Raw genomic sequence first — 11697 nt, 5'->3', positions numbered from 1 at the left:
TTTTATTTAAGTTTACTTAAGCTTGAAGTAGCTTGACAGATAAGAACATACGTTAGAAACTTCTCGTTCTCTCTCAAAACAGTCTGTTTTATCGTTTGAGCCTTTTTTTAGGAAATCTTGAGTTCTAGGAGTCGGAATCAAGCGAGGGTCGAGGCATAGCGATCCTAGGAAAGATTAGAAGCTTCTTAACCAAAGGATTTGACGAGAAACAACCCAATCGAAGGTAATTTAAGTTTGAAGTTTTAAGTTTTTAAAGTTTTAAAGCTTAGAATTGGACTTTGTGAATTGTTGAGTTTTTGGTTGGTTTGAGCTTTGGGTTTTGAGGGTTTTGGAGTATTGGGAAGCTTGGGAACTTTGATTTGATGATTGGGGAATGTTTGGGTATGTTTTTGAAAGATTTGGAGTGTTTAAAACGCGTTTGGGAATGGCCCAGGGTTGGGGGCCGCGGCCCTGTTCTTGTGCGCCGCGGCCCTAGTTCGAAGAAGCAGGTGTCAGGAAGTGAGCCTTGCTGGGCGCTGCGGCCCTAGATGGAGGGCATCGCGGCCCTTGCCTCAGAGAACCCTGGGGGCCGCGGCCCAAGGTGCTAGGGCCGCAGCCCTTGCCCTGTTTTCGCCCCGTTTGCTCGTTTTGACCTCGGGAACTTAGTTATGGGCCTCGGGAGTGTCCCTACTACTTGGATTAGTTTGGATTGATCTCTTGGGGGCTAGATATTGGTGTGGAACCTTTGATTATCATGTTATTAATGGTATTCCATATATGGTTATGATTAGGTGACCGCTAAGGACTTAAAGGTTGATCGTTCTCAAGGATTGTTCTTATATTGGTACTAGCTCGAATCTGAGGTAAGAAAACTGCACCCAAAGTGTGACATGCATGGATATTTGTGAGGCATGTTGATTGTATAAATATGGACATGGATTGAATACAGAATCGACAAAAGTGTTAGTATCAGCTGTGAGGCTGTGACTTACTTGTTAGGCTCGGCAGTGTTACTGGACACAGGTCAGGAAGCGCTGACTTACTTGTCAGAACGGCCTTAGCGTGAATCACGCAAGCCAACAGAGATTAGATCTAATCGATTACTAGCATTGAATGACTCAAGGAGCATTAATGCCTGACCGACCCTGAGGGTCGATGAATAAACAGAGCCTGAAGGCTAGTGGCTTACCTATCAGCCACTCTCTTGCTAGAAAACAGAGCCTGAAGGCTAGTGGCTTACCTATCAGCCACTCTCTTGCTAGAAAACAGAGCTTGGAGGCTAGTGGCTTACTTAACAGCCACTCTCCCGCTAAAAGACAGAGCTTGGAGGCTGGTGGCTTACTTAACAGCCACTCTCCTGCTACAAAACAGAGCTTGGAGGCTGGTGGCTTACTTAACAGTCACTCTCCCGCTAGAATCATGTGATGTGCACCCATTGGTTTGAAAGCTTTATAATCAGTGTGATTATAATGATAATCATTTGATAATGTTTATGAAAAGTGTTATGTTTTCTTGCTGGGCTTCGGCTCACGGGTGCTATGTGGTGCAGGTAAAAGCAAGAGAAAGCTAGACCATCCTTGAGTTGGAGGGCTTAGGTGATGACGTGTACATATGCAGCTGCTCGTCCGTCACAGCCGAGGTTTAAAGTGGAACTAGGGTTGAACCCTGTTTTGCCGCTTAGAACAGCCTGTTGTAAATATTTTCTGTAATAAACTCTGAATTGTATTTTCGGGATCCCAATGTATATGTTAAACGTTCTAGTGAAACGTTATATCTTAACCAAAATGTTTAATCCCTAAACCGCTAATCATACTTAGATCACGATTTTGGCCAAATGACTCGATTAGCGAGTTTAGCACTATTTACAAGGCACACCGTAACGGTCCCAGGAGTTGGGGCGTTACATATGTCTTCCCTACACCAACCCGAAATGGTTTCAAGAAATTACAGGCCAAGTACGGAAAAGTCTAGTATTGGTTTGAATCGTGAAACATCATCGACATCTGTCTCTGAAACCCAACCTGAACATGGTGTTGAAGGGTTGGAAAATGTGGTTCTACACAATGAAGATGAATCAAGGCATAAAGGTAAAGTCAAATGGGGCAAGGAAGCCACTATACTTCTGATAAGTGGATGGTTTAATACATCTAAGGATGCCATTGTGGGGAATGACCAAACTTCTACACATTTCTGGGCTCGGATCGCAGAATACAACAACACCAACCAAAAAGGCGAGCAAGCAAGAACTGGAAGGCAATGGAAAGATCATTAGAACAAGATGAATCAAAAGGTGGCGCGTTTCAATGGGTGAATAAACGAGTACAACAAGCACATCATAGTGGTTGGTCTGATGAGCAAATTCTTGAGAATGCACATCAATTGTACAAATCTGAAAATAACAACTCAAATTTTCTACTTGTGGACTGTTGGAGATTGCTAAAGGATGAGCCGAAATGGAATACAATGTACCAACCAAAAGGTGGTCAGAGAACAAAGGTGTTAGAATCAGGGGCATTTACTTCTTGTTCCAATGCAGACATCAGTGATGATGATGTACGTGAAGTGCGCCCTACTGGCCAAAAGGCAGCAAAGAGAAAAGGGAAGGAAAAAAAGACACATATGCTAGATTTATAGAGATTAGTGAACGGAAAGCATTTTCATTGGAGAAATTGATGGTGATAAAGGAGAAAGAGGCAGAAGATAATATGATGACAAAATACATGGATTATCTCATCATGGACACGTTGGATATGCCTCCTGAACAAAAGAAAGATCATGAAAACTTGTGTACTTATATTAAGAATAATATCCTGAAGTTGTAATTGCTATGTATGTTTATCAACCGCATTATTATGTATTTTATTTAAATAAATGATCCTTTATTTTAACGGGTACATTTTAACGGCTACATATATATGTCACCATGTCTATAAATACCAAGCCTCTCCTTATTCCTTTTACTCAACTCTCCATTCAACCTTCATTTTACTCTCTCATTCATCTTTCATTCCCAAATATCATATACTCTAAGTTCGACGATGGATTCACCAAATTCTCCGAATCCATACGACAATATGAGTCTAGAGGATATCATAATTACAGAGTGTACTGACGATCATGAAGATCAATATTTCAAAGCGCTCATGGATGAGGGTAGCTCAACAAGACAAGGAAGAAAAAGAGCCCACATTGATAGGGGTCATGTAGAGGACACCAACGTTTGTTCGATGACTACTTTTCTGATGAACCGGTGTATACAGAATATCAATTTCGAAGAAGATTTAGAATGCGTAGACATGTATTCCTACGCATAGTGCAAGCTCTAGAAAATCATTCAGAGTATTTCCATACCAGGTTTGATGTAGTCGGTAGAAGGGGGCTTTCGCCATTACAGAAGTGCACCGCTGCTATGCGAATGTTGGCATATGGGGCACCTGCCGATTATGTTGATGAGTATGTTCGAATTGGTGAAACTACAGCTATTGAATGTCTAGTCAATTTCGTTCGAGGAGTGAATGATATTTTTAGGACCGAATATTTAAGACGGCTCAATGCTGGGGACATTCATCGCTTACTTCAAATGGGGGAGGTGCGTGGTTTTCCAACCATGTTGGGAAGCATTGATTGTATGCATTGGGAATGGAAAAATTGCCCAGTGGCATGGAAATGTCAATTCACGCGAGGTGATCACGGCAGACCAACAATCATGCTCGAAGCAGTTGTGTCACAAGATCTTTGGATATGGCATGCATTTTTTGGTGTTCCAGGATCCAATAATGATCTCAACGTGTTAAATCAATCCCCAATATTCACTGATATCTTACAAGGACAAGCTCCGAGAGTTGAGTTTACGATAAATGTCACACAATACAATAAGGGGTACTATATAGCAGATGGTATCTATCCAGTGTGGGGTACATTTGTTAAAAATATCCCAGTGCCTCAAGGAGAGAAAAGAAAATTATTTGCCCAATGCAAAGAAGCGGTACGCAAAGATGTTGTAACTCCCATTTCTTTTTACAAATACATTATAACAATTATGAAAGATAAGAGAATATATTTTTATTCATACTTTTGAGTGCATTACAATGCTAATCGAAGGCTAGAGCTATTAAGTAAAGTGGAAGAATAACTAATGAATATGCAACTATAATATTCATGGGCATTTCATTAGTATAATACCCATAGAATGATGCTAAATACAAGCAAACAATCACTAAAGTTATGAAAAATAAAGAGAAATTCATGATTTGATGATGAATGTTATCTAGAAGGTTAAGAGATGAAAAAGTTTGCAAGTAAATGGTTGAAAGAACAAGTATTTATAGGACAAAAACTAGCCGTTATGACCGTTGGTGAATAGTGATCCGACCGTTGGAAACAATAACTTGACTATTGGGGATATAATTGTATTTCTATTGTGGGATTTTAACAATTCTAAGTTGTTGAAGTAACTAACACATGAGAATAATTAATTTATGGATGTTAGATAAACTTTTTTCAGAAAAGTTTGTGAGTAAAAAATGTTGGACTAGGTAATATAAGAAGATTGAGAAATTTTCAATTTTTTACTATTCACCGGGTACTATTCATAGTGGGTCCCACAATGGGGTCCACATGGGTCCCACAGCGGGGTCCGCCCCATGATTCCCACATGATGATGCAGTAGTGATACAATGATGACTTTAACAAACCACCATACTTATATTTTGAATATTTTATTATTCAACTATGCTTTATATTTTAAATATTTTATTAGCATAGTAACCCAAAATTTTCCTATAAATAGCCCTTCCAAAACTCATCTTGAATAACAAAAACCTCATTTTCTTTCTCTTACTCTATCCAAAAATCTTCTTAGCACCCTTCTAAAGTTCTAAACCTTGAAGATCTAGGCGAAGTTCTGTCCGAAACGATAGCCTACGAAACCTTTTAGGTAAACTCTTTCCCGAGCCTTTCATTTCAGTTATTTAGTTACTATATATGTATAGATTATTTTACTATGTCGTTATAATGCCAAAAGTTATATATAGATTATTTTACTATGCCGTTATAATGTCAAAATTTATATATAGATTACTTTACTATGCCGTTATAATGCCAAAAGTTATATATAGATTATTTTACTATAATGCCAAAATTTATATATGGATTATGTTACCATGCCATTATAATGCCAAAATTTATATAGATTACTTTACTATGCCATTATAATGCTAAAATTTATATATAGATTATTTTACCATGTCGTCATAATTTACAATGCCAAAAAAAATTGAAATATAAACTATTTTTTTATGTATCGTTATAATACTAAACTTATATAGGCTATGGTCACACTTTGGACTATTTAAACTTTTATTATATGACCTTATTCCCTATTATTATAGACTGATACTATGACTTGGACATTTTCGTATGACCATGACCACAACTTTTAGACTGGGATCTTGCCATGGACAATTATAGTATGACCATATGCCTGGACATAAAATAAACAATAAAATAAGAAGAAAAGAAAAAATAGAATAACAACAATTATAAACTAAAATTACGTCATGTAGATTTTATGTAAGTTAATAGTTTGTGTTTTTATCAGGAAGCTAACAATTTCAGTTATTTTATCAAGACGCAAGGTAAGTAGAATCCTCATCTACAATATAAGTCATTTATGTCTCTTATGTGCATTTATATGCTTTATATATCCTGCCATGTTGTTATGCATAAGTCATTTTTAAGAATTTTATATTTCTTATGCATAAGTACGCTTAATGTTCACAAACAAGTTATTGAAAGCGTTAAAGTAGAGGTGCTGCTTGGGAGACCTACGTCCCAAAAATGTGAGGGAGATGTATTTCCCTATATAATGAATGTTTATGAGGGAAAAATTCTCTATTATCATGTTTATGTTCAGGTTGGAATGTGATTCCCTATGTAATGCCGGTAGCAGCATCCTCTAGGGCCCAAAAGAAAGGAAAGTGAAAGAAAGAAAGAAAATACATAGCATGTTGCACATTTATTTTAATGCATATGAGGTAGTTATTCTGCTTACTGAGCCTTAGCTCATCAGATAATGTTTTGTATTGTAGGTAAGAAGCCCCAAATATAAATTGTTGATGAGTATACGTGGAGCCAACATGACTGTACATATGGGGCTGACCTGAAGGGAGTGGAGCTCTGCTATGCTATTTTATAAATAAACAAGAAACTTGATTTTATATTTATATTTCATAAAAAATATTTTGTGAACTTTATAATTTACATAAAGTTTTAAAAGTATTTCATAAACGTTGTAATTTACATAAAGCTTTTAAATTTATCGGTTTGATACATCTCTAATTCTACGTTAAGGTGTAGTAACGCCACGAAAAATTATTTATAAAAGTATTAAGATTTGTATGCAAGATAAAGTTTTTATTTAGTTTGTGAGTATTGTATGGTTTGAAGTTATGAACATTAATTTATGTATTGTTTAATAAAGTTTTTGTAAATTTAGAATTTCAGTATTGTCGTATTCAGGTTAAAATATATTTTTTTACAATATATATGTATGTTAAGAAAGGAGGTCGTTACAGATGTTGAGCGAGCATTCGGAGTACTTCAATCTCGTTTTGCTATTGTACGAGGACCATCACGTTTTTGGCAAAGAGATGTTCTCAAAGATATTATGTTTGCATGCATCATATTGCACAACATTATTGTCGAGGATGAAAGAGATGCATATGAGAGTTTTTTTTTATTTTAATTATGATGACGGTCTCGCCGACACCCTAATGATTGAAGTATTGCATAGACCTATTTCTGATTTCCCGACAATGCTTCAAAGAAATGCTGAAATTCGTGATAGAAACATTCATCGCAATCTTCAGGCAGACTTGGTAGAGCACATATAGTCAAAATTTGGAAATCATTTTAATTAGCATTTTTTAATTATGTTAGATTGATTAATTATGATTATGTTATTTTATAAGCTCCTTTAAATTTCGTCTAATTTAAATTTTATGTAATATTTATTTATATTAATATATGGATTTAAAAAATTTAGTGTGACAATATTTATAATTACAAAAATATATATTAAATAATAATGTGTGAGGCCATAGTTGACAACTTTTGGGGTGGCTTAGCATTGGAGCATTTTTATGAAAAAAGTTGCAAAAAATGATGTGGATGAGAGAGAAAATAAAAAATTATATTTTAAGATGATTTGGCTATGTTAAGCAAGCTGTAAATGTGGGCCGACCCGACCCGGCCCACATTTTCGTGCCTCTAATAAATTCGGGCTGGGTCGGCCCATTTTTGAAAGAGTAGGCCCAGCACAGCCCATGGGCCCGGCCCATGTCGTGTCGGGCCAGCCCACTTTCCTTATTCAGGCCCACTTTTAGGCCCACTTTATTTTTGCTAAAAAATGAGAGGATGGATAAATGAACCCTCCACCTCCTCTTTAACCATCAATGGACTTACCACCAAACCAAATACATTTCTTTGTTTAAATTATGATTTTAGATATTTTTATATACTTTTTAACAATATTTTACACAAAATTATATCAAAGATAATTATTAGAATTTTAATACCTACTAATAAATGCTAAAAATTTAACTAACAAATCTTAAAATAAATTAATATAATTATAAAAATATAAACATTGAGAAAAATAAGACATATATTATCATTTTAATTTATTAATTATTGACAAATACAAATTTATTATGACTATTAATGTCAAAATATCAAGTTTTTTATCGTGTCGTGCTAAGCCCGTGTCGTGTCGTGCCTGGCCCAAGCCCATATTTTTTCGTGCCGTGCCTGGCCCAAGCCCATATTTTTTCGTGCCGTGTCATGCTCGTGCCTCCCGGTTTCGTGCCGTGCTCAAAAGTCCGGCTCGTATTTACAGCTCTATAAGCAACTAACGAGGTAGCCACCATTGGAGTTGCTCTTAGCGGCTGATGAATTTAATATATCACTTATTTCAGGCTACTTAGTACTTAATTCTAATAATTAAATTCATAATTTTTTCCCCTTTTGGATTAAAGAAATATTGAATCTGGGTTCAAGAAGATTATAATATTGCTAACTTGTCAGTGAAAAATATTCGCTATGTATATATTATTCAATCTAATCAAATATTAGCCTTTTCGTTATATTTGGTTCAATCCTTTCCTCATTTTATTTCCTAGTAAAATAATTTTATTTAGTTATTTCCAAGTCAAATAATAATAATTCATAATCTTAATTGTGTGAAATTTATATATACTTAAATTACAACAAGTTATTATGATTAGTAATCGTTGATAAATATGGGTCAAAATAAGATGTTTACTTATTTGTAAGAATTAAAGTCTGAATCAACAATATTTTTTCCTTCTATGATTCGGAAACCGAATAAATTATTTTTAATATTTGATTAATTTTTTTGTTTATGTATAATATATTATTTACTAAGGATATTAATTTTTAAAATAATATCTATTTTAAAAAATCATAATAAAATTCACATAAAAAAATATTAAATAATTAACTTATTAATTTTTAAGTTATATATAATATTTTATAAATTATTTATCATATTAATATTAAAAAAATGATATCCATATATATATTTATATAACTTTTTAATTTTAGTTTTTTTAAAAATAAAAATAAAAGTAAAATTGATAATTAATAATTTAAGATAATGAGAATAACAATCTTTCAATCTCATTACTTTGTGGATTCTAAATTTGTGTAAAACTCACCTATTGCATTCTCATTCAAATAAAATTCATGTATTTTTTTTTATACTATTTTGGGTATTTGTATTCTAGTTTAACTACACCATAAATCATCAGTTTTAAAAAATATATTTTTGTTCTTAGACTCTATTTACATTACAGAATCATCAACTTCAGAAAAGTGTGAATCTCTAACGGGCATCGATTATTAAAGTTTATATTTAAAAATATTTTAATTGAATTTAAATTAAAGGAATTATTTTTTATAATTGACCAAACATAATGTCCAAATTTCTTTTTTTAAAAAATTAATAGAGAATTCATCGTAGAATTTAGCTAAAATACATTGACCCAATCTGTTAGACTTCTTCTTTATTTTATTTTTAAAAAAGAAATTGAGCTGTTATTAATCAAAAGTCTAAGACAGCCAAAACATAAGACCAAACACAAAGAGGATAGCCAAACTACCACACTTGATATTTTCCATAGGCGACACCAGCTTAGCTAATAAGGAGTGAGCACCATTAGCATGTCTTAGATATTGTTGATAATGCCTTCCGCTATTATTTTGGTATGGATGGGTCCTGAGCCGTTAAGTGTGTTAAGAGGTATATGTGTCAACACCTGATTAGGTCAAATTAATTTTAATTTACTAAATATTTTAAAAATCATTAAAAATCTAATTAATTTAAAATAATAAAAGATTCAATCAATTAAAAATAAACCAATAAAAAAATAAAAACTTTAAACTTTTTTTAAATTCTTTTTCTCATCTTCTTCCTCCCTCTTGTTCATCCCGAATCCCAGCCCTCCTTTTCTTCTTCTTCTTCCCGAATACCCAACATTCTCTTCTTCTCATCACCCCGCGCAAACCCAGAAGCATGAACATTAAAACTATTTTTTTTCAGTTTCTTTTTCTTAATCATTTCTCCCGATGGGTTCATCCGTCCAGATCTGAGAAGAATCATTTTTTTCTTCTTGCTTGGGTTTTGGATTTGTTTTTTTTCTTCTCCAAATTCGACGCCCGTGTGTTTGGGTGAGCAGGGCAACGACAGACAGGGTCGGAGAAGAAGGTCGTGCGTCTGGGTGAGATGAGGCCGGGGGAGGTTGGGCTGAGGCCTGGGTTTGCGTTATTTTTTTTCTTCCAATCGGCTCATACACAATGACAATTGAAGCCAACGAGTTTTTGGTCTTTATTTTGCAGGTCTGTTCATCATTTTACTGGGTTTGTTCAACTTGGATGAGCATGCAGATTAAGAAGGTCAATGATTTTCTTTTTGGAAATTTTTCTTGATGTACAGATTTCAACTAGGGTTTTGATATCGATTTTCTACAACTTTTGTCTTTGTTCTGAAATGATAATGATAATTGTTGAAGATGATGAACAATGGTTTTGTGTTTTAGAATTTTGTGTATAATTTTTTTTTTATGAATATAGTTGTATGAATAACATATTTTTTAGTTAAATTTTAGGGATTTAATTTAAATTATTAATTAGTTATATTTTAAGTTTTTTTAATTAATTGATTTTTTATTAATTAGATTTTAAAAAAATAACTTTTTAATTATTTTTGAAATATTTAATAAATTAAAATTAATTTGACTCAATCAGGTGTTGCCACTGTACCCCTTTATAAACTTAGCAGCTTAGGGACCAACGTTCGCACCAAAACATTAACGGTAGGTATTATTGTCGTCAAAACTTTTATATAGGCATTTAAGTGCAATAAATGTAACTACATATGTATTATTGTCGCAAATTTCCCTTAAGCATTGTATTTGAAGAAGATTTAAAGGTTTTCTAGTTATTGATGACATCACACACTCGCAAGCAATCGGTCACACAAAAGGTAGCCAACCCAGCCCCAAACGTTTGCACTTTGCACAGCAGAATTAGAATACTTCAGCAAGTTTTAAAGTGGTTTGCCCCAAGAAGGAAGACAATTTTGGAGTAGTGTTTAATGCCCAAAACGTGCATCCACTAAGTGGTGGTTGTAGTATAGATCGGACGGTTGATTCCATAAGGAGGCAAAGAATTAAAGTTAATCAATAAATAAAGTTTAGAGATAAATAATATGAGGAAAATAGAACAAGTGATATTTTTATTGTTTTTGAGATTTAAATATTAGAAATAAAGATAGACTAAAGTGTGATGTAGCAATAGGTAACAAGTAGGAAAGATCAATAGTCATCAATATGCATACTCATTTATTTGGATCTTTGATTCACAAAAATTACACAAATAGATAGTTCACATCCCAACTATTCATTTGGAAGATTTAACATTGAAGCACAAATATATTTCACAAAAATGTATTCAAGTGATTACTATTCTTTACCATGGAAGGATGAGATAAATCTTATAAGAAATCTAAAAATGACATTATATCATTGACAATAATGCAATAAAAGATTAGACATGAAACCTAACACAAATATTATTTTTACTATTTACAAATTACATAGAAAGAGCATGACTAATTCTATATAAATTTAACAAAAGTAAATATATATGAATGAGATGGAGAAAATGATAAAAATATTATCTATATTATTTTCACTAATTTGATAATACATAGAAAGTGCTTGAGAAAATCTATATACTATTAATAAACATAAATAAAGATAACAAGATAAAGAAATAGGAATGAAAGAAAATAAATCACTTAAATATATAAACTTTAAGCACATGGTGAATCAAAAATACCAAATAAAGTCATAGTGCATATAGGATCATCCTAACATTCCTAAGAAAGTTAGTCTATTATGCTAGACATTCTCATAAAATTATAGAGAAAAATTATGAGAAATGAGACTAAAATTTGATAGAATTTTGCTACCTAAAAATTATATTCCAAATAAATAAAATAAGCTCCTATTTATACAGCCTCAAAAGAAATTGAAAAATAAATAAAGAAAAATTTGGGATTTGCAAATAAATAAAAATATCAATAATAAAATCTGATTATTAAAAACCAAATTATATTATTAATACTATTATTTA

The 11697-nt window shown here is 33.0% G+C and overlaps 1 protein-coding gene across 1 annotated transcript; it reads left to right on the top strand.

Annotated features, from left to right (window-relative positions):
- The first annotated feature begins 1909 nt into the window (after window positions 1–1909).
- Window positions 1910–10097, top strand: LOC133795323 (uncharacterized). Its single transcript, XM_062232777.1, has 5 exons — window positions 1910–2232; window positions 2319–2532; window positions 3176–3964; window positions 9898–9954; window positions 10071–10097. Exons 1-5 carry the CDS (start codon window positions 1910–1912, stop codon window positions 10095–10097), a joined length of 1410 nt encoding a protein of 469 aa, XP_062088761.1.
- Window positions 10098–11697: the final 1600 nt, after the last annotated feature.

This window comes from Humulus lupulus, chromosome 8 (assembly GCF_963169125.1).
Source record: "Humulus lupulus chromosome 8, drHumLupu1.1, whole genome shotgun sequence".
NCBI lineage: Eukaryota > Viridiplantae > Streptophyta > Magnoliopsida > Rosales > Cannabaceae > Humulus > Humulus lupulus.
The sequence above is the reverse complement of the archived record's forward strand: the minus strand, read 5'-3'. Positions and strand labels throughout refer to the sequence as shown.

Excerpts from the sequence above, each read along its gene's own strand:
- LOC133795323 (XM_062232777.1), top strand. The coding sequence starts at position 1,910 with ATGGTTTCAAGAAATTACAGGCCAAGTACGGAAAAGTCTAGTATTGGT. Across the intron at positions 3,965-9,897 it reads TTGCCCAATGCAAAGAAGCG|GTCTGTTCATCATTTTACTG; the intron begins GTACGCAAAGAT and ends TTTATTTTGCAG. Across the intron at positions 9,955-10,070 it reads TGAGCATGCAGATTAAGAAG|ATGATGAACAATGGTTTTGT; the intron begins GTCAATGATTTT and ends TAATTGTTGAAG.